The sequence below is a fragment of the Pseudopipra pipra genome, chromosome Z, assembly GCF_036250125.1.
Source record: "Pseudopipra pipra isolate bDixPip1 chromosome Z, bDixPip1.hap1, whole genome shotgun sequence".
NCBI classification, from domain to species: Eukaryota; Metazoa; Chordata; class Aves; order Passeriformes; family Pipridae; genus Pseudopipra; species Pseudopipra pipra.
The window spans coordinates 39,367,320-39,391,290 of record NC_087581.1 but is presented as its reverse complement, the minus strand read 5'-3'; the positions used below and the strand labels follow the sequence as shown (position 1 = coordinate 39,391,290).

Genomic DNA, 23,971 nt, shown 5'->3' with positions numbered 1-23,971 from the left:
TCACTTTTCTCCACTGAGGAGAGCGGCTGGGATGTGTAACAGAATGATCTCCCAACTTAAAGGCCCAACTTCAGGGCAAACCAAGAGTTCGCTCTGACCTCACTTGGGAAATTCTTGATTATTGCAAAAAAAAAAACCACTACTGGCTCAAATTTGTCTTAGTTACAACTTCATGTTTTATTGGTGCCTTGTTTTACAAAGTAAAAATGTATGTTCACTTCTCAAAACCTATGTTCCTTCAAAAAAAGGTCACAAAAGCTGTTTCAGAGCTTTAATGTAACTTTTCAAAACTTAGTTACAACTTCAGTTGTATTTCTGTAGAAACATCAGAGCATTTCAACTAATAATATCATTGCTGTGTTAATGCAAGAGGCAGGGTTTCTTTCTAAACTACCAACAGTCTGTAGCTTGGGTGTCAGCAACAGCCAATTTATGTTATCTGTCAGCAATAAGCTGGTTTACAGTACTACCCAAAAGCTCTAAGAACAAATACAATCTCCCTCTTGTGTTTCACAGTACTTTGAAAACAATAATTACCCAACATTCATTATGGATTCAAGCATCCATCACAGACTGCCACCACATAAACGTTACCTTTAGACCAGAAATTCATTTTTCTGAATTCTAAGAAAGAGGGAAAAAAATACACTTTCCCACAATTTCCCCTACATTTCTCACTACATATCTGAATTCTTAAGAAAAAATAAATTAAAAAATCAGAATTTCAGAATATTTCTTCCTCAGTTGCTATTTTAGCCTTAGAGCAAAACACATATTTGCTTCTCAAAACCAATGCATGTTGCTACCATCCTGAATTAAGTCTACAGAGAGCTCAATGTAGCCTGCTAAATCTGAGTTTTCCATCATGTAACTAATAAGTTGTACCATTTACTCTCTCAAAGAGCGTCTACGATGCAGACAACTTTCTCTTGATGGTCATTTCCTCTTCAAACAATAAGGCACAGAGATTTTATGTCACTCACCAAACTACTAAAACATTAACAGTTTTATGGAGAAATCCGTATGAATTTTTCAACAAGTAATTTTAAACAAATACATCTTTACCGTATGCAAATGTATTTTTTTCCAACATCATGATCCAGATTAAGCTTAAAGCTGCAGATGAAAGGAAAACACTCCTCAGTTGTGGAATCGATGTTAATTCTTAAAGCATCTGACCTAACATCTAGAGACTTTTTTTAATTATTTTTTTTTTAATTAAACTAGCTGCCATTTGTTGAATGACATCATTTTCCATGCCCAAGTATACAAACCACACATTTTTGTAATTGTCACTTACACAACCTGACGAGTCATTCATACACCATGAAATACATGTGTTTCTTCATGTAAACAGAGAACTAAAAATTAACTGAACTCTCAAACTGACTGATAACTGATTGTGCCCACAGTTTCATAAAGTTCTGAGATGAATCAAAACCAAGTATGTGGTCTGTGATAAATACAAACATTTCATTATATTCATTAATTAACATAATTATTAAGATAGTATTAATTTTAATTAATAATGTTAAAGAATAAACAAAATAAGAAAGAGAAAGCACATAACACAAGTGTCTTCTATTTACCTCTGAATTAGCTGTGCAATGACACAGAGAATCTCCAATTAAAAAATTACACTATAATGACACTTTAACATATGAAAGTTAATAGGTCCTGCAGGAGCAGTATTATAAACCCTGAGTACATGTCTGGATTGATCCACCATTAGACAGCTGGATTTTGACCAGTCTAAAGCCTTAAAATTGCAATAAAAAATAAGTTAAAAATCAGCTTCTAAAAAAAGTCTAAAAGGCAGATATAAAGTTTTAAAAGGCAGAAAGGTCCTGGATGGTTGTCTCAACCAGCTCTAAGAACACTGGGATTAACCAGCACAACTTTATCAAGCACTACAGAACTACCAGAAGAACTGAAAAGAGATATTTCCTCCCACACTGGTACTGACTTGCATAGGAAAAATCGCACAAGCAAACCCACAACAAAAGATCAACTTGTCAATATAAGATGTGTTGTTGAAGCAAAATGCCTTTAATTGGCATTAAAATTTACCAGAAAATTAAAAGAAACACACTAATGGTCTTTGAGATCCCTTCCAACCCTAACCATTCTATTATCTATGATAAATGCAGAAAATAAGATTGTGACTGATTGTATATTCGTGAATATATATCACAATACCTACTATATATGTATATATATACACATGTATCATGCATATCATACATATGTCATGAATATCATCTCTGAATGCATACATTTTCAGAATGCTACGTGTCACACTTCAGCTCCTGGCATTTACCAAGGGAGTTAACACCATCTCAAACATACCTGCATTCTCCACATGTTCTTTTAGTACCAGGCAAAAAAGTACCATCAAAAAGTTAGTGGAGCTTTATACACAATGAAGAAATTGTTCAAAAAAACCAATATATGCTTTTGTAATATGAATAAAGGCGTACAACAGATGTGAAATGGATTTGTGGATGTTTCTGTTTAGACAGACCTGGAAAAATGGAGTTTCCTAACAAATAAAAGATAGCAGGCAATTCCTATAGGCTTACAATTCTCCATGACCACTCTTGATTTGTTATTATTACCATGAAGCTCTTTAAACAACTCAGACTCTGAATAATACACACAAAAGTAAGAGAGATTATGGATAAAGGTACTAGTTCCAGAGATGTGGTACTCTCTGGAAGCTTGTTACCCTGAGCACGACATGATACAGTTAGGAAAAATATATGTGTAATTCTGTCATCCTACTGATTATGTATATTGCTTTTCCCAGCCTTTCCATAATAGTGGCCTTGATTAAAGACCATTGTTCAGGAAGGGGAGCACATGGATTTGCAGTTGGCATAAACATGCTGCAGTGACTAAACGATATTTGATGAACACATGCAGCTCTGGCATCAGACCAGAAAGAAACCACTGCATTCATGTTCTCTAAGTACTGTCTGACAAACTTGAGATAAACCACACAGCTTGGCTAGGATGAGCAAAACCTAGGAATACAACAACTGCTAGCCACAAGTCTTAAAACAAGCTAGTAATAAAAGTATATAAAAAAAAAGATGTTATAGTGTCAGTTTTTGACATTAGCTTGTCCAACAGAAGTTAAACCCAAAAATAGTCAAGTATCTGCCACCTTTGCCCTTGCATTTACATTTCTGGGTGGAATAGTACTCAGTTTTTATCAGACTCCAGAGATCCACCGCTCTGACTGAAAAAAATACAATGTCAAGAAAGTAAGAGTAGTATCTGTGACAATTATTTGCCACAAATCAAGATTCTTAGTGACTGTGAATACTCTCAGTCCTACCCTGTGATAAATATCATGTAACTTAAAAACTTGGCACTTTAGCCACAGAGGAAATAGTTGCTTTAGAAGAATTGGCATATGATTACATATTTGAGTTATATTAATAACATACAGGTATTACTCACACACTGAGAAGAAAATGTGCTAGTGTGAATAGAACAAAAAGCTGGACCTCAAAGCCTTAAAAAAAAACAAACACAAAAAAAAAACCCACAAAAAACTTAGATTTGTCAGAGAAAAATGCACCCAGAAAAACAAGGATTTGGGTTCCAAAAACCCAAAAAACCCAAACTAGTACCAGTTACATTTTGTATCCAACAAAAGAATTACCGCTAAATTTTTAATGAAATATCAGACATTACTTACAGCAGTGTCTGAGAGAAATAAAAAGATTAAAAAAAAAAAAAATCATCTTCTATGTAAGAGCTTTTCCATGGAATGATACTATCAAGAAACTTACTCTTGTACACTGTTTCTATCTCTCTGGGAAACATATTTCTGCAGGAGAACCATATTCATGATTTAGATGAAGAGAATCTTCCTGCCAAAAGATTTTTCCAGTGATACTAATACAGTTTAGAACAACTCTAAATGAATATTTGAATCACTAAAAAATTTCAAATATATGTGCAATATAGCTTCAAATTTTTAATCTCATATTGAAGACCCTTAGGCTTTGTCCTCGTGATAGTTCACTGAATCCATTTACAAAGATTTAAACATATGCATTCAATATTTTAGACTGCAAAAGGTTCTATTTTAGTGAATGTAAAAGCTAACAAAACACTACTATCCTGAGTTTGAGAGGTTTCCTGTACCTTTACAGGTAGACCTCCATGCTTCCTCTGGAGCTGTAAAGGAGTTCCTGAAAAGAAACACTGGTGGGATTCTTGTTGCTCTTCAGGTTCCGACTGATGTTCACCCTTACAGAAAATACAGGAGTAAAGTCTTGTAGTGAACTTTTAAAGTCCACACACAGTAATCTCTTTTCCAGAGCATCTACTGTCCTCTGTGATCTTCATTTGGGAGACTAAGGCTTGTAAATACGCCATGATTTAAAGATTTTCCTCATAAAAGGAAAGCATTTGCACTCAGTTGTACCAGTGAAAGTAAGTCTTGATTTGGAATGCACAGCAGGTGTGCCAAGAAGGGAAAATCTGAAGGAACCAAAAGGAAAGGAGGGGAAACAATACAATAACACCAGGGGGGAGAAAGGACAACTGACAATTTTTCTGTACTATCAAAATCTGTTATTTTATGAACACTTTATGGATACTTTTAATATATTTAGACTGTCACTGCACTTGTGAAATTAGAAATTACTCTTTATAAAGTCATTTATATTAGGCTTTAAAACAACTAAATTATCATTTTTGTTCAACTGGATAGTTCCAGTGAAATACACAAATCTTAACAGGAAGAGAGAAAATGAAGTATTTATTCATTGCTGTGTTTGATTCTTCCTTTTTTCAACTATCCCTCAGTTTTGAATGCATTTATTTTAAATTTATTTCTCCAAACCACTGCCTATTAGAAGCAGCAATCAAATGCCTGGACCATCAAATAGCTAAGCAAGGGAAATTAATTGCTTAATTCACCAGGATTTTTGTCAAATTTGCATACATACTAATATGGGGGGCAGAATACAAATTTTTTCAGAAAAGTTTTTTCTTACTACAGAAGCATGTCAAGTGTAGCTGCAAGATCCAAGGCAGCTACACATGAGGCAAGATGGGAAAAATCATGTAGCACTTAGAAGTCTGAGATTATGAAAAAGATAACACTTACTGTTTTTATTATATAATGCTCATTTGTAAAAAGTTACTTCTAAACTGGGCTTTGAAGAAACTTATCCAACTGTCCATTCTCAAATCCTGAGGTACATAGGTATAAGTGATATGGAAGAATCATTACTTTTACACTGACCTAAAGATTAATCATTTCATCTTTCTGTCTTCTCAGCTGAGCAGTTGGTCCAATTGCCTGGGAAATAACCTGAACTCTCAGTGAACTTTGTTAACCAAACAACATATCCTCAGAGGTCTGGAGCAAAGAAACTCTCCAAACCTTGAACCAAGACAGTTTGGACAGTGTAAAAGTGCCCTACCCATTCTACTCCTCTTATTCAGAACGCTGCAAGAAGTTTTGGTTAGAAGGAGCTTTTTCAGCTATTTTTAAACTTGTAATAAACTCACAATGAACTCACAGAACCGACCAAGGGAAAAGCAGCCACAGGAAACAGGAGAGACAAATAACAGCATCTCTTCCATCATCCTAATTAGCAACAGTACTGCATCTAAGGTGGAATTTGTTAAGCGCTTATCCTCCCTGTTTTCAAACTTCAGCGAAAGGCAAGGGAAAAAAGCCCCAGAGCCTGTCACATCACCGTAAAAAAAAGACACTGCCAGCACTCAAATAAATGTTTATCAAAGGCTATTTAGTCTATTTAATTGGCAGCCTTCAGGAAAAAAAAAAAGCTTGCCAGATTTACATTATTTATTATATGCAGAGTGACTCGCTAAAGTACTTGGAAAGGTTTACTTCCAAGTGGTCACCTACTTAGATCAAGCGTTAAATCACTGACTCTGTGGTGATGTTTGTTTAGGTGGCAGCAGTTGAGCTGGACCAGCCTCAATGGCCCCTCGCTGAGGCCTCCGTGTGTGTGGCCCTTTCTCACCGCAGCTGTCTCGACACACAATTCCCACTGTATATACCGAGACCATTGTTATTTTAATGTCACTCCGACAGCCGACACTGTGCCCTCACCACCCCATAAACAGCTCCTGAGGGCACAGCGCCCAAGGCCCTGCAGTAAAGCCACCTGTCAGGAGGAAGATAAATCATGAAACAGTCCCAATGTTCACAAAACACACCCCAATTTCCACAAAACACGTCCGAATGTCCACAAAACACCCCCCCCCCCATTTTTAAAGGCATAACATTTTAGGCACAGCTGCATCAGCCTGAGGCACAGCTAGAACCAGTATTTATAAAACTCAAGACATCATTTTATCTTCACCTGACCACCGTTTCAAAAAGATAAGTAAGAAAGCACTAAAGCCCTTATGGACTTCCCTTAAATTAGATTATTATTCTTATTCTGTTGTTTTTAACACTACATGAAACCGTGACACTACAAAATAAACACATTTCAGAGGATCTCACTTAAATCAGATTTCTGACTTGTGAGTTTTCCATCTATTTTAAAACAAAACCTATCAGCACTCATTCACTACATAAACCATCCATACACACAATTATTAAATATCAATCATTATAAAAATTATTTGGAGAGACAGGTTTGGTTTCATTCAGTCGAAATAGTGCAGGAGGTAAAAGCATTTATTTTTAAATATCTAATTTTGGTGGGAGACATCAGTTCAGGGAAGTACTTGCTCATCAACTAAACAACAGATGAATCAGGCACCTTACTAAGTCATCAAATATACTATACTGCCAATGCAGGATAATTAGAATGCATTTTCCACTCCTCTGTCCAGTCCCTTTTTAAGGGATACAATGGGGCTTCCACCACTTCCTCTGGAAAACACTTAGGCAGTAAAAAAAATTTCCACATCAAAAAATATTCCCCAGTAATATACTTATGTTTTCCTTTGCTTAACATCATTCCATTATTTTTATTTGCACTCCCATAGACCACCCAATGCAGTTTTGGCACATAATTAAATTTTAGGTAAGCAGAGCTTTAGCAACCTTTTCCAAAGGAGGTAAAAATTATTTCAAATATCACAGTTTGGTACAGCCATGAAAACAAAAAGTCAGTAGCTAGCACATTTTATCATCATCCAGGGACTACTACCAGTCATTAATCCAAAACTATTGATATTCTCTACCAGAAGACTGGAAAATGAATGTGTAACTGTATGACAAAAATGAAAAAAAAAAAAAAATTGAAAATAGAGTTATTCAGATTTATGCATCCTCTAAAACCCTGAAATTACATGCATATCTATAAATTATATAAAGAATACACATAAGAGTATTTCAAAAATCAGTAATCACCAAGCTCAAAGTTATGCTCAAGAAAATCAAGTGACACTGGTGGCACAGCTAACTTTCAGCCAATGAAGATTAAATTACTCATCTGTAATACTACAAATACTGCTTTTTAAGGCCTAAAAATTTTTAACACTCACTTCTGATGCACTACCATAGGAAAGCTTTTCTTTTTTATGACAAATTATATCTGTTTACTCAGTACTTATTCTGTACACAAAGCATTGCTGATGAAAAATTTCAAAATAATAGATAACTACATGAATTGATAAGCATTTTATAGCTCAAAGTGTAACAATACATTTAAGAATTTCTGGGATTTTTAACTAAAAAGCATTACCTCAATTATTAAATTTTAATAATAAATTAATTCTTAATTATCTTAAAGAATATTAATATCCTATTTATTCCTCATAGTTTGATAGAATTTTCTCACCCTTGCCCTGCAACGCATTATAATTTGTTTATAATATATGAAAAGAGAAGGAGAAAATATTCATAATGACTAAATAAAAGATGTAAAGACAAAATAAGTACTGACAGGAGATAAACACTGAATTGAAGTCCTGTTTAAGTTGCAGAGCAGTTTGTCTACACTTCCTCTGAGGTAAATGTACATTTAGGTGAATATCAGCCCCCTGGATGTACAGAGCCCAGGAAGATTAATTTCCTAATGTGATGCTGAAAGAGACAGATCACAAATACTTTCATAGATAATTTGCAAAACATTTGAAAACATATTCTATTACTCACGTGAAAGCTATTTCTATTCTTTAGTTCTATTACTTAATTTTATATAATTGCTTTGGCAATTTTATTTGTAGGCATTAGTTTAGTACCTGTGCTAAAACTTTCACCCAAGAAATGACATCTTTTCTAGAAACACTCTCTTGACACCCAAACCTAAAAGCATACATAACAATCAGGGCTCTTTGCATTTTCAGTTTCTTTGGCCAGATTATTTCCTAAATTGACATAAAAATGTTTTCATACGATTTAATTTCTCATAAACCTTCATTGATGGAAATGTGTATTATGTGAGCCCAGACACACAAAGATACTTTTGCTTATTAAAATATAGTATGTATTTAATCTGTCTTCTATTTAGAATATATTATGTGTGACACAGACAAGAAAACTAGGATTCTTAAACTTACTGCTTTCATTTTCTAAGTACAATTTGGCCCTAAACTTGCAATCCTGACCTAGATTCTGCGAACAGCACTCACAAACAACTCACAAGAAGCATCAAAAAGTGGTTTAGAGTCAATATGGCCTTGGGTAAATACATAGAAAAACTGATAACACAGACTGGAAGATTTGTATCACTTAACCTTTGGCATCTCAATAGTCAAACTGGGCTGAAATTTCCTATATTGCACAAGGAAAAAGGCATCTAATAAAATATAATAAAGAAAAGAGCACAAACTAGGAGGATTACCTTAAATTAGCTTCTTCCTCAGAAAAGTTTTAACAAGAAACCACAACCTGAAATAACCAAAAAGTGTCTACAGATACAGATTATAAGAAGATCCTTCTCACAGTTTGAGAGGAAAATTTAAACTTTTAACTACTTACAGAGCCATCTTTCAGACTTCTTTCATAGGAGAACTGACACACCACATTTTCATGATCTCTTGAAATCAGATAGTTGTATTTGCCAGCTGACTCTTCTCTAGTCACCAATGCTTTCTTCAGCTCTTCCACATACTTTTCCTTGTTCATTTCCATGTCAGCAGCCTCCCTGGAAATTTCTGCTTCAGACACTATCAGAAAGAAACATGTGAGGAATAAATACGCACATGTGTGTGAACATGCATATATCATACATATTATTATCCATATCACAATACACATATATTTTATATATATTTATATGGACATACAGACACACACTGACTAGATCATCTTTAAGGTCCTTTCCAACCCAAGCCATTCTATGATTCTCTGAAATATTAGGAAACTATTCTTTCCTTGGCATACATCAGTGTGCCAGTGTGCCATTTCCACTAATGGAAATGTAGCAGGAATACTGTGTTTTTCATAGGTATTAAGTTCTGTCCCTTTTTTTCCTGTCTGAAAATGGTTTATTGCTACTTGTCCTCAATTTTACTTGCCTAAAGTCACTCTGAAAAACATTAATCTTTCACCAAAGATAGACAGATATAAGCAAATTAAAGAGAGAATCTGTATATTGTAATTTAGGCTTTGATGTGCAGCCTACCAATACAGTATTTTAGATTGTTTACTTGATTAACGGAACTCTTTCCTTTTCTTTCCAACAATCTTCTGAGGAAGACTGCTCTGGATTGTCATTTACTCCTGCTTGCTCTTATTTTAACCATGAAATAAATGTTGTCAGAAAGGCTTAAGACTTCAACAAGACTTCTAGCATTTGCCCAGCATTTAAGAGAGTAAAAGACATTACTTCATGAAAGCCTTAAAACAAAAGAAAAAAAACCCAAACAAACCAAAACAAAAAAGCAAACAAAACCACCAAAAAACAACCCAAAACCCAACAAAATACATCCTTCACAGAACTGCAAGTATCCCACTCAAAAGCCCTATTAATAGTTGAATGTCTTCTCTATATAAATGCCTTTAAAAATAGTTTCATACCGAGACATAGAGTCTGTACATGTATTGAAATCACACTGACAGAAATAGAACAGCATTTCAACCAAACATGAGCCTCTTCAAATTGCCTCATTTTTCTCCAGTCTTCTCAACACAGTAGCTAAACTTATATTGTAAAGCAGTATGAATCAAACCAATCCATCATATAAAAATACAGCAAAGAGGCAAATGCATAATTATTTGCTATAAATAGTTATAGCCTCACACATTTCAGGATTTCTGGATTTGTTGTGCACCTGCAGGAATTTTAGCTTATTTTCACCAGTTTTTGAGGATTTTAGAGGACCCAGCATTGAAACCCTTGCCAGACAAAGACAAAATAAATAACATCCCCTGCCTTCACCTCATGCAACAAGTTGTTAATTTCAGAGGAGGTTACTGGATGGGTCAGGCATAATTTCACCTTTATAAATCCACACTGACTCCTCACTATCTTGTTCTTAGTATTTTTCAAAATGGTTTCAAGACTTTTCCTTCAACATCCTCTGGCTGACCAGACTCCAGTTGATTAAATCAATCCCCTTACCCTCCACAAAGATGGGAGAAATATTTCTTTCAGCCCTTAAAAATATCCCCTGAGAACCATTACTCTGCAATAGAAACAAACTGCTTTAGAGTTATAAGTGAAAAGAAAACAGGAAAAGAAAAAAAAAAAAGAAAGAATGGAAATACGCTCAATAAACACAAGTAAGTCAGCTTTTGTCACACTTAAGATGTGCAATGGCAAGCCTCCGGCAGTGTGAAGTCTGTCACAAAGTCTTCCATATTATTCTTAAGAGAAAATTCTTAAAAATTAGTATTTTCTGCTCCTCTCTTCTTTTAAGATACAAGAAGAAACCCGTCAAACTCATACAAGCCTAACATAAAGTAAAAGGACAAGGCAGGATACAAAGCATTTCATCAAATCTGCAACAACACAAACATTCAGCAGATATCAGAAAATGCAGAAATGTTATTATACGTAACGTCCTATTACATAATATCCTATACAGGATATAGGAGTGCTGCAGAACATGCATTAGAATAAATGACAAATAAAATAACCTCATAATCAGCATTTTCCAAGATTTTTAAAACTTATTTGAAGCATAAAATAAATGTTGTCAGAAAGGCTTAAGACTTCAACAATCGCCAGCTGTATCTTGATTTTTTTCAAAACTGAAAGCAGCACTTCTATTTTTCATATATAGAATGATACAGTGGAACTACTGTCAGGAAAAAGCTAAACCCACAAGCCAAGGAACAATTTCAGCTACACTCATCTTGCAGAGCTAACAATCTACATATAGCAAGAACCAAAACATTTTTATGAGGCAAAGAGGGGCAGAAAAAAGTAAGTTTGAAATACTCGCAAAAACAAGTGTTTGTCCAGAATAGTGATCTCAACACTGAGGATAACTTATGAAAACTTTTAATGAAAATAAGGAAGTTATAAAAACAATAGAGCACTGTGGGTTTTTTCTCCTGTGGTGCCTGTACAATGCTTCATGTTCCTTTATCTTATAAAACCAGCAGACCTGATCAATCATTAGAGAAACATGAAATGTATAAAACCATAGAGCTGCAGTCCTTTAACCCAATACGAAGCTTATACATTATATTATGTTGCATATTTTTGTGCTTCCCCTCCCCTCCAACATTTACTTTTTTTCTCCTCTTCTTAAATAGAACTCCTAACACTTTTCATCATCACATTAAATAGACAAAATCCATAAAAGACAACTCCATCAGCAACTTTCACTCACTTCCCGGTAGGTCTTGCCAAGCAAAATAATCCACAGCTTGAGAAACTGAGAAGGGATTTCCCACAGCAAGAATATTCTGGCCATTGCTTTCCCTCCTCCCAGTTTAGAACCTAAGTAGCTTCAAATGTGACGTAATAACTTTAAAAAGTGACCAAAAACAATGCTGGGTGTATGAAAATGCAGATCTGTGAGGTAGGAAAGGCTCTTGCACAAAAACATCAACTCCTAATGAAACTATTCAAGGGACTACAAATTCAGTAAGAATTCCTTAGAAATGGATCAGATCTTACAGAAGCAGAAGCACTCTCCTTTGGATGAGTACCCAGAGCTCAAGCTAAACTGTTGTGGGTCTCTTTCTTTCCTTTTAATAGAGTGAGGTCATCCTGCTTTCACTGGCCCTCTGTTTTGGGAAATGGATTATCTAGCCATTCTGCCAGATGCAGGAAGTTAACAAAATGAGAACTGTGTCTATGTATTCTTTCTATAGGCTTCCAGTTATAGGACATAGCTTTCACTTAGAAAAATAAGAATTGGCTTTCTGTGAATTTAAACTTAGAATTCAAAGTCATGTAAGAAAAATGAGAAGACCTTTTAAACAGAAAAATTAGTATGTACAATTAGTTAAGTATTTATCAGTGTTAATACCCTTCTTGTTATTTTAAAATATTAATTTCATTATTGTTAAACCAAGAAAGAAAAATCTTTCATGCCAGTCTACAGGGAATCAGGATTGGAATACATGTATTTGTCTTGTGTAGGAACTCCTGATCAATGATTTGTGTGAAATGTTAAAAGGAATATGGAAGAGCAGATTTAATTTATATGTAGACACATATACATACATATATCTATCTCTCTATATCTAAATCTCTGTATATATAAAGATCTCAGACCTACATGAACGCTTGACTTATGTAGGAGAAACTGGGCAAAAACAACACGCACTGGGCAAGGAGAAGAAAGGAAGCAACTACACAGACATATACTTTCATAATTCAGATATAGAGTCTAGAAAATATTTTTGCCCATAATATGCTGTAAAATATATAATTCTTTCCCACCCTTGAAATACTTTTGCCACTGAGAGAAGGGTTTTTGATCAAGTATTTGACAGATTTCTCAAGGAACACACAAATCTTTCCTTTTTTCTTTAGGTGTTAAAGAGAAAAGCATTCACATATGCAGAGATCCATCCTCTTATTCAGGTTTCTGAGTGGAGGAAAAAAAAATCCAACAGGCTATTTTTTATTTGATTCTTTTGATAACTTATTGTCCGTTCTCCTTCCCAAAAATTCACCTCAGTACCAAATATAATTACCTTCAATTATTAAGATTTTATGAAAACATTTCATAAACATCTTCAACTAAACACTTCATGAACTCTTAATTTGGAAATGGAACTTGCACCAACATTTGCTCAGGAATCTGGAGAAGATACATAAGTGATACTCCAGTATCACTCCAAGAAATTATATATTCTTGAGAAAACATTGCATATCCATGTCCTAAATCAATTAGCATTAGCTTTGACACTCCTTTTTCCAGATTTGAAAGTTCTCTGGTCATGTCCCAGTATATCATGAACCCCCCCTCTCCATTAGCAGGGACAGGTAACACCCATAAAATGGTTCTGTGATGCAAGCCATGGTCACTGTGGAGGACGAGGAAAACAAATGGAAAAGATTCCAGAAGTGGCGCGAGATTTACAGAAATTGAAGGACAATACAACAGAAAAAGACTTAATCTTAAAAACACATATGGATTGTTAATGCATGCTTTTTATTAATGTACCCCAGTTATTTCTATTGCATGGACATGTCCAGACTTGTTAGCTCCCTCATGTTCCTGTTCCTCACACTGATTGGCTAAGATTTGCCACAGTGTGGAGTAATTTGTTATTGGTCCCTGATTGTCTTATTTTCCCTCCTACCTTTCCTGGTTTATTGCCTGTTTTGTTTCCTCACCTGTGAGTCTCACGCTCCACCTACTTTTCCAGTACCTTCCCCCAGAACTCTATACAAGCCGGTGCATCCCCACAATAAACTTGCGGTAGCTCCAGACCTTCTACATTGTCAGAACCCCTTTGTGCTGTTGTCCTCCCAGCTACAAACCCAGACTATGGCAGGTCACAGTTTAAAAAGTGTTTAAAAAGAGTAATAAAACCAGTAATAATTTAAATTAAAATATTTTTTCTCTCTATCCATCATTACCTGTCCCAGCCCATGAGAACTGACCATCACTAAGAAGTATACTGAAGCCAGTGCCTAAATCCTTTTCCCATGATACTTGTAGGAAGTAGGTTGCTTCTGGATCAGAAACTAGATGAATTCTGTTCAGAATCTTCTCCATTTTCCCAGCACCTGTTTAAAAAGATAATCTTGTTATTTCCCATGGGGTGCTTAACAGCTTTACATAACTAGTATGGGAGTTGGAGGGGGAATATACAAACTTAAGCATGTTTGTAATTTTATTCAATTTTCTTTCAGTTTGTCAGAGATATTTACAAGCAGAAAACTGAACTATAATAAGTAGGGTTTAAAAGAACAGTGTCAACAATCACATATATTTGAATTAAGAATTCAAATTAAGAAGCTGTCAGAAATTACAATACACAAGCACTCTCCCCATGGCTCTGTTTTTAACTTGCCATCACCCAACGTACAGCACATTTAATATAATTCCAAGTAATCAATATTCATCTGGAAGAATATCACATGAAAGCTGCACAGAGTGCAGCAAATGGCAGCAACCCAGAGAAAATATTTTAAACAATGGGTGCAGTGGAAAACAAAATATATGATGTTATGGTGAATTTTTGCAAAGCAACTTGGCAACCTGTGCTTGACATAAGACCTTCTAAGAATTTAGAAGGTGTATATATATATAGTTTAATATATTATATATATATTTATATATAGTCTAATCTGACTGAGTGATGTGACTGGTAAAAGGCTACATGTTCACTCACACCCTAAAAACAGCATGTAAAAGCAGCAAAAACCCAACTGAGGTATTTAAACTGCATCTACTGAGTACAATGATGCTCAGACAAGTTGGGTACGAAATGCTCTATCAAGTTTTCCACCTAAAGTGTAGCAATAAATAACCATGATCAAGATCAGTTCAGGCCCTGAGGGGACTCTGTTCTTCAAGTGGTAGTAGAAGGAAGTTCATTCTTTGCTCATGGACACTGAGAGCCAAATCTAGATACAGATTTAACTACATGAGGCCTCACCAAAACTTGGCATTTTCATATTGGGAGGAACAGTTTTAACTGTAGTTGACTGTCTTGTGCCTGATTTGTCCAGCTCAGCACCCATCAATATTTGAAACTCATCCCAGACAAGTGCACAGTATTCAAAAGAAGCAAAATATGTAACACTTCGTTTTCAAGCATAAAGCTTTACTATTTACATCCATAAACCACCAGTGTGTTTACTACCACAGATGTCATACTCCAGCTTTCCATTCCCTGCAAATGCACCAGAAACTAAAATGTTACTCAAAAACAATATAGAAAAATTAGTTTGTGTCAAAAAAGAAAACAAACAGGTTTTCTATTTTCATCATCAAGCAAATGGCCACTTCCGAAAACCTACGGCATGTCTGTGCACCTCTAAGCAAGAAAAAAAATTAAATATTTGGGGCATGGACAACTGGAACAATGCCTTTGCAATTAGTGATTCTAGAAATACAGACATTATAAAGATTTGTAGGGCATTAAGTGGCTGGACATGGGTCAATAAAGAGCACAGGGAAGGAAAAACAAGTAATTGATAAAGCATGCTCAAGCACACAGACATGTATTTTCCTTTGCCTGTCAGATTCCCTTTTGGTTTTTGCTTATTCTGGAAAAATACAATGAAATATTTTCATAGAAGTCCTTCTCTGAAAGACAGTGTTTTTAAAAAGACTCCAATTACTCTTTTTTACTTAAAGATTGTAGCACACAACCCCGACAGACAGCACTCAAGGTAATGATGCATATATACAGTCCAATGGGGAGATTTTGCTTGTTTTATTTGATTCTTATGACAAAGCAGAGTATCATTCAGTGAAAACCACCTGCACCAGAGGCTTTGTTGTTAACACAGACTGTTTATAACAGAAAACAAAGCAACAGAGTTAAATTTTCTGTTTATATAAAGGCAATGAAGTGTCAGTCCTGAGTCAGAAAAACAGGTCAAGAGTCATACCGCAAAGAAATCTATTTATTTATTTATTTAAAGATGCACTAACAAGGTTTTTAAGGCCTGAGACTAAATTAATTTGATATAATAATATCCCATGACTTCACCTTCACACAACAGTATTTTACTGGAGAGATATGGAATAGGTAAAAATTAAGATTCTGTTTAGACAACATCCGTAAGCGGTCACCTACCAGTGTAATGGAAGAGCCTGTTAATAGAGCTGAGAAAGCCCCCCACACAACTTGTACACCTGTGGTAAAGCACAACCTCAATGAAAACACACTGAGGAGACACACACAAAGCAGAAGAATGTTTCAAAATAAATGCAAAATACAGTTTTCCTGCTTTTCCATGTTTTACTGTGTGTCTCTGAACAATTTTCCCAGACAGCATAAAATGAAGATACTTTCTCCCAGCTTTTATCTCCTCCAGTGTGCTCACTGACCTTTTGAAAGGAGTATTTCTTATTACTTCATGTTTAGAAACTGCCTCACTAAGCAGAGCTCAGCTTGGCTTCACATCCCCAAGCACTCAAGTGTTCCAACCCATCAGCAAAAGCTTAAGGGTTCTTGGCTGTATATAATGACTGTTACATACTTCTCTTCAAGAGGAGGAACAAACCCTCTTCGTGAAAATCAGTCTGACCAACACAGCACATAGAAACAACACTGCAAACAATAATATTGTACTTTACTGCTTTTGCAAAAACCTGTTTGTAAACTAAACAATAATGAAAACAACAAAAAAAATATTTCCTTTTCCACAAGCCTCCCAACAGTAAAACTCTTTCAGAGTTTAGTGTAGTGTTGAGTAAATGGATATACTGCATACAATTAAAGCATGAATACAGGAAAAAATAGCAAAGGAGCTACCTAACTACTTAGCAGCTAGCAATTACCACTATAGAAAATAAAAATACAGACATTAAAACAGAGCATATTCCTTACTAATTCACCATAAGGTGAATGCACTCATTCTCAAGGCAACAACAGATGTACACCACTGTATTTCCGAAACAAGAACTTCAGATGGAGGAATTTGGAAATTGGACATTCTACCTACATTCCAGTAACTCTATTTAACATCTTTAAAAGATGTCTTGCTCTATACTTCAAGAGCTGACACAAAACACTCTCCTCATAACTAATCCATCCCAATCCACCACCTACTCACTAAAATTCCCTCATCACCCCATCACTTTCCAACACACCAAGTGCACGTGACTCTTCACCGATCAACTACTTCCACCAAGTCAAAATTTCATGATGAAATAGAGCCAAAAATACAAAGTTGAAACTTTAGGACGTACTTTTCCTTTTGCATCTTTGTGTGGGAAGGTAGGAACTGTATTAATGCTCAAAATGGTTAAAAGAGCCACCTGAATTTTGTGAGTCTTACTATTTACCAGTCCAGCTGCTGGCAAAGATTGTCAAAAAACCATAAAATCATTGCATAAAAATAGATTATGTTTTTATTGCTACCCAATAAACTAAATTATTGAAATCAGACTCATTATTGCAGTCTAAAGAGCACCTCTGAATCCATTAGGCCAGAGGAGTACTTTCAAGTGCCACTCGATATTCACCAATGCCATGTCTGTGGGCTCTTTCCCTTCACTGTCTCAGTAAAATGGGAGCAGCCAGTACTTTCTTCCTTCGCTTGATTATGACAAAGAAAACCTGCACAACACTGATGTGCTAGGGCCATAAGAAAGCCAGTGTTTTACTCCTGAAGGGCACAGAGGGTCACACAGAACACCAGCACCTCACCATGCCAGAGCCAAGGACCCAAGACTTGCAGGTGGGAATAGTCAAGTCCCACCCCAAATCTGTAAATCAGAGGCTTTACTGAGGCCTTTGAATAGTTGGAGATTGAGCTGTTTATCTTTAGCACTTTGTCCCTTTGGTCTTTGGCTTCCATAATCTACATTAGGCAATGTTTCTTTCTGAGGAGAAATCACTTGTTGGCTGGTGCCTCTGCTCTCAGAACAAACACTGCACACAGGGGCTTCTGAATAAACAAGACACTTTTAAAACTGGTTTACAAAGGATTTTATATGTTGTTTTGGATAGCACTAAGCCCACACCAAAAGCCAGATCTTTCAGGCTGCTCCAACACAGCATCATTGATAATATTTTGAACTTCAGCACTTTATTTTTTTTTCCTCCAAGCAGACTAATGGCTTTTTTTTTCAAATTGCTTGGGTTGCAGGTGTTTCAAACCTCAGCAGCTACGCATGAAAGGCTACTTACAGACCAGAAAGAGCTACTATGTCTTTGAAAGGGAGCAATTAACTTAAGTGCTTTCTTATTAAGAAAAATGGGAGTTCAGAATAGAAGACCATACACTGCTATTAAAGCCTAAAGTTCGATCCCTTCTGACCAGAACAACTACTAACCAGAATCCAATAATCAGAAGGAAGTTAATAGTTAATTTATAATCAGAGAACAGGTGCTGTTCAGGAGATCCTACACATACTTACAAGTCAATAATTGTAGAGTTAAACCAATCAAGAAAAACTCAAGATTGCTTTTAAAGATTAAAACTAGCTATCACCATGTTTTCTAACAGGAGGAAATAAGATAATACCTATATTTATGCATATTTCCAGTTATATATTTCACAGAAATTGATATTCTCGCGTGTTAATTTAAAATTCCATTAACTCAAATACTTCAAGAGAAAGAGCATTAAAAGACCTGCCAAAAACTTCAACTCTGACTGCATTAATCTTAGAACTACTATTGATTCAATAGAGACTTCCTCTTCTTTCTTTTCTTTTTGAAAGAACACGATTGGGCCAACAAACATGAAGAAAACAATACAGCATCTTTCCTGTCCCATCTCACAAAAAGCTTCCCATCCCCTTGGCCACAATACTTGTCTGACACTGAAGAAAGCCTCAATAATAGCCTTCATCTGTAACTTAAAGATAAATCTGAATACCAAAGAAGAGAAGAAAAAATTAGAAAGAGCTCTTTTTTCTAATGAAATTTAGGGGGCTAAGGCATTTTTATATTACATACATCCTAAATTATATCTAGTGGTTCTTTTAAATTCACTCTATATTAAAAGCACAAGGATTACAATTTTGTCAATAATGCAGCTCTGTCTTGAAGATAAATGAACCAAAAATTGGTACTGGATGTAAAGCAGTGACTGAGCGGGTTTATAACTTTGTGCAGGAAAACGGGCCATTTTAAAAATTTGGTCCTACATGGCAATATTTGATCAAGAGATCATAGACTGAACTAAAGAATCAAGGCTCACATGGCTCATATTTGCACTGCTTCCTTCCCACTGTTTCATGGCAGCCACAAAAGGATTGGAAACATACACATACTTTTCTGTGCAATTGTTCCCTCCAAAAAAAACCAAAACCAAAACAAACAAAAAAAAGAACAAAAAAAAAAATCAGTCTTGAGCTTGTCAAACCCCATGGGACAGCAAGATATAGAAGATTTGCCACAAAAGATGTGGAATCCATGATAAGGAACAACCCCTGTCAGGCTTATTTACTGCAGTCACCAGCTGAAAAATGAGGAGAAACAGAAGGAAGCAGACAGTCAACAACCTTTATAGTACGAATCTTACTAAAAAGCCTTGATCTTAATTGTAGCCTGGAGGCAAAGCCCACCCTGGTGTCTTTCATCCCATTGAAGTCTCAGGCCTAACCCACTACCCACTCCAGGCATCCAGACTTGCCAAGTTTACTTATGAGCATCTACATTAAGCTGTAATAAGGTTAAAAAAAAAGGCCTTCAATGTATTAAAATAATTATACTAGTAAATACTGGGCAATTATACTAGTAAATACTAGCAAATAAGGGAATACCCAGATAGCTTTTTATAAAAGGGACAAACCTTTCTTTTTCACCCTTTTCTACCAATTCTTCCCAACGCTAACAGTTCAGTGTGCTGGCAAATCCTCACTTTCCAACATCCAAAGATAAACCAGGATACACTGTTATAAACCTGTAAACAATAAAATAAAAATAAAATAAAGTCATGCAATGAACACATTTACTGATGAAAAGGTTAATATTTGTGGCAAAGTTACTAAAACATGTGCATAGAAGGGAGCAAAGATGAAAGATAACAACCAGACCAGCTTCCAGAGGGCAGATCTGGGATGAAGAGTCAGCAGGCGTGTCTCAGAGAACCAGACTCCTCTTGCCTCTGGGAGACGCAAGTCCCAACAAATCCTTTATAACTCCACCCTGGCTTTCCAAGGTCCTACCAAAGCCAAGGGTGGTATAGTGCCTCCCCTTGAAAACCTTAGGCTATTTATTAATAAGATAAACGTGTCTCCAAAATAACTCACCTCCCCATTTAAATTAAAAAAAAAAATCAATATAAGCATATATCAATCTCCCCCATAATCTCTCTGAAAAGACAGCACTAAAAGTGTTATGAGTTTTGCAGATAAAAAGCAGAAAAAGGAAATTGTGCCAGATGCAACTTCTAAGCCCAACGTATTCAATCAGTAAAAACAAAGATATGACAATTTCAAGTATCCTAGACGTATTTTTAAAACATCTCTGCAGTGCTCAGTAATACAATATTATGTATTTGAAGACAGTACAGTTGAGGAATTTTTTAGGGGAGGGGAAAAAAAAAGCAGCATGTTTTAATCACCCTTTGTTCATCCAAAAATACTCCGATATGTATGGTTTTTTATGTATATTTGGATAACACAGTAGTCTGGTTGAGGTATCATCTGTTTTCCAAAACATTGCCTTCTTCAGGATTAAATATTATCAGGATATTCAATAGAAATCTGTTCCACAGACTTCCTTTGTTTTCTACTTTTTAGTCCCCACAGTATGATCTTGCTGTTTCTGTAAACACATTAAACTTAACATCACTGAGTGACAGATTCCACTAAAATCTGCCTTTTTCTTTTTTAATTTTTCAGTCTACTAAATTCAGTACTACTGAATCCACAGTAGCTCCATAGGCAAGAGTAATAAGTCTGAAACAAAGATAAATGAAACAAAGAAATCAGTGTGTCAGGTAAATACATATGGGCATAATTCTGCATGTAAGGTTTCTGAGGAGTTTTGAAAAATTGAGCCCAGTAACCTGGAAAAATAAGTTTCACCAAATGTAGCCACTTCAGTGGAACAAGGGCAGGTATAAATGAGAAGCCTTACACATCCTCCCACCTCTACACCTAAGACTTTTCAAAGAGATGGATTATTTTAATTTCACGTCCCTGTCAAATTAATAATAAAAAATGGGCTCAGGCTCTAAATTGCTTCATCTTGCTAAACTGTTTCCTAAGGCACTTTCTTTGAAGAAAATTCTGCATTACCCAGTCTTCATTTAACGAAAGTTTTATTATGTTTTTCTTTCCATTCACTATTTATCTACTGGAAAAAGGCAACATTGAGCTCCCTGAAAACAAAGAGCTCACACTACTTAAATTTATTAATTTAAAAATTGTAATTCACTTTGTTTTGTCTGACCCACATGGAAAAATAATTCACAAGATGTTCACAACAAACTGAGTTATTCACTTTCGATGCACTTAAATTTAAGTGCCACGTTTGTCACTTGGCATTGAACATTAATTACTTTTCTGATGGATTAGGCGGAGTTTGAAGATAAGGCAAAGAGACATATACACTGAATACCTATTTCACTTGTTTCCACAGGCACCACTTTAGCTTAGGCTTTGTGATAATGCACATTTAACCAACCAAATCAGGGCAGAAGCACCACTACACAAATCTCATAACCTCACTAAGCACTGAGCAAACAAGAACCTTTGTTCTAAGAAAAAAAAAAAATATATAGATATATATAAAAAAAATAAGGACACAGTTCCACAGAAAATTCAGTGGCCACTGAATTTAGACCCTGAGCCATCATTTATGAATCTATGAGCTTGTAGTGAATCAGAACTTCAAATAAAAGCCACATTCAGGGAGGAAAGAACCCACAAAGAGCTTCACAGGAGTCCCCTGTGCTTTCTGCATCTTAAGTTCTGTACATAAAAAATATAAAGCCTCTCCAGACACATCAGCTCACTGCTTTTCCAAGCAATTTTCATAACTCTTTCATGTGATAGTTCTTACTGTGGACTAGGAAAAAAAGGAAAAAAAAACAAACCAACAAAACCCTGCTCAAAAATTTAACCCTTTCCCAAGACACTTAATGCCAAGTGGGGAGTCTACTTCAGGAAACCAGTTTTTCAATATTAGTTTTGCCTCACATCTACTAAAGAATTCTTTAAATGAAATCTGCAGATGACACAGCAGGGGCACACCAGGGGAAAAATGCCACTGACACTTGAGCTGAGAGGGCAATTAAGCACTCATTAGGAAAATACAGCATAAAAGTGCTTTGACACTCTACCAGTTACACAGATCTTAAAATGTAAAGTCTGAAGCACCAGAGGGGTCTTAGAGTGCTGTGTTAAGGATGTAAGCCTGAGAACTCAATTAATGCAGGTATATGAGCATAAAAAAAACAAAAGTGTTCTGTGCACAAACCCTTTGTGCGCAAGAGTCACTTCTCCACGGCCCAAATAAACTGTTTCAGTGCAGTTTTAGGTAAAGTACTCCCACAATACATTTTCTTCTCTTTCAATGTTACAAGTTCCCCTTTTTTTTTTTTACCATCAAAAGGGCCAAAATCACAACATGAATCTGAAATTAATGAAATATATATATACAATATAAATTATATAAGTATATATACACACTATGCAAAATATACATATACTATACATATACTGTTAATATATACTTAAAAAATTCCTCCTCTACCTCTTTATTTGAAGAAAATTAAAAAATATTTTTAGGATAGTCAAGGTTAATAAAACAAATCTGTGGAACAGCCAAGATTTTAAAAAACGATGAAATACAAAGCACATTTTTCACCTATAGACTTTGACCAATACAGACGAGAAAAAAAAAACCCTTTTCTCTAATACTTCCTTCAGGAGATTTAAGTCAAATAGGTTCATTACCAAGACACACAGGATGCTTCACCTGGTTCCTTGCCTCTTATCTCCAAAAATAATTATGTCAGCTTTCACCAGAATTAACATTTCTGCCCAGGCCATGCTGGACTCTGCAAATTAATGACCAGTTTTTCAGTTGGGGTAATTTAATTTAATATAAGCCCACACAACACAGTTGGCTGCCTCCAAGGACTGTTGTATCTTTGCTCACTGGCTCAGCCCAGGCAAATCCCTCCTCAGGCTTTTGTGAGGTTTCCACCTCAGGCCTGACACAGCTGAAGGCATTTTGAAAGCCCCAGGCTCCCTCTTTCCTGTCCAGCTACTGTGCTGAAAAGGGTGGCCACTATAACCCCTTTGTAGACTTGTAAACAAACAATCCTTTTCATAATCATTAGAATAATTTTGAAAATACAATCAAAAAACCACCAAAACCAAAAACAAACAAACAAAAACAATTAAATGAAAAAACACCAAAAAACAAACCAAACAAACAAAAACAAATGCAGGCTGTGATAGGATATATAGCCTCACTCTTCCTCTAATTATTTCTGCCCCAAGATAGCCAGCAATTTGGCTGATGTCTAGGTCAAGGGCACAAGAGTTCTCAGTCTCTCTGCTCTTAAAATCACACAATATCGGTGTCCCTTTGTTACTATTTATTTCACAATCTCTGCTCAGTTGGAGGATACCCCTTCACAGAAAACTCAGCTGAGAGTCTGCAGAGAAGATGCAGAAATATCCAATATTTTTCCATGCTTTGCAAATTTGGCTAATTTAATCAAGAAATATTTTGGAAATCACTAGTCTGCCTTAAGAGACAGTAACACTGGAGGCCCTTGCCCAGGCAGACACATACAATGAACCTTTTTTTTTCCAACTTGGAACTTTTCCTGTAAGACGTGTTCTTCGTGTTGATCAGATTTGACACTGTTAGATCAGCAAACAACAGTAATTTGTTTTGTAATTATTTTCTACATTTTGCCTGAGCTTGTGTCAACATGGTACCAAACATAATTCAGTAACTCCTTTGTGTCTTGACATATCTTGGACACCAGTTCTTTAT

The 23,971-nt window shown here is 35.6% G+C and overlaps 2 protein-coding genes across 8 annotated transcripts in view; one reads left to right on the top strand and one right to left on the bottom strand.

Moving 5' to 3' along the window:
* RPS23 (ribosomal protein S23) overlaps positions 1-23,971 on the top strand; it is a 427,277-nt gene that overhangs the window by 45,611 nt on the left and 357,695 nt on the right. The gene's annotated exons all lie outside the window — the stretch shown is intronic.
* Positions 1-23,971, bottom strand: part of XRCC4 (X-ray repair cross complementing 4) — a 141,210-nt gene that overhangs the window by 114,569 nt on the left and 2,670 nt on the right. For 3 of the 7 annotated variants that reach the window (XM_064643264.1, XM_064643269.1, XM_064643263.1), the window contains exons 2-5: positions 19,800-19,910; positions 13,953-14,102; positions 8,939-9,126; positions 4,162-4,266 (exon numbers count right to left, since the gene is read on the bottom strand). In XM_064643264.1, the coding sequence (XP_064499334.1) occupies positions 4,162-4,266; positions 8,939-9,126; positions 13,953-14,091 (432 nt within the window). In that variant the 5' untranslated portion in view covers positions 14,092-14,102; positions 19,800-19,910. The remainder of the gene's footprint in view (positions 1-4,161; positions 4,267-8,938; positions 9,127-13,952; positions 14,103-19,799; positions 19,911-23,971) is intronic. The other 4 variants (XM_064643266.1, XM_064643265.1, XM_064643267.1 and 1 more) reach the window with 3 other exon arrangements.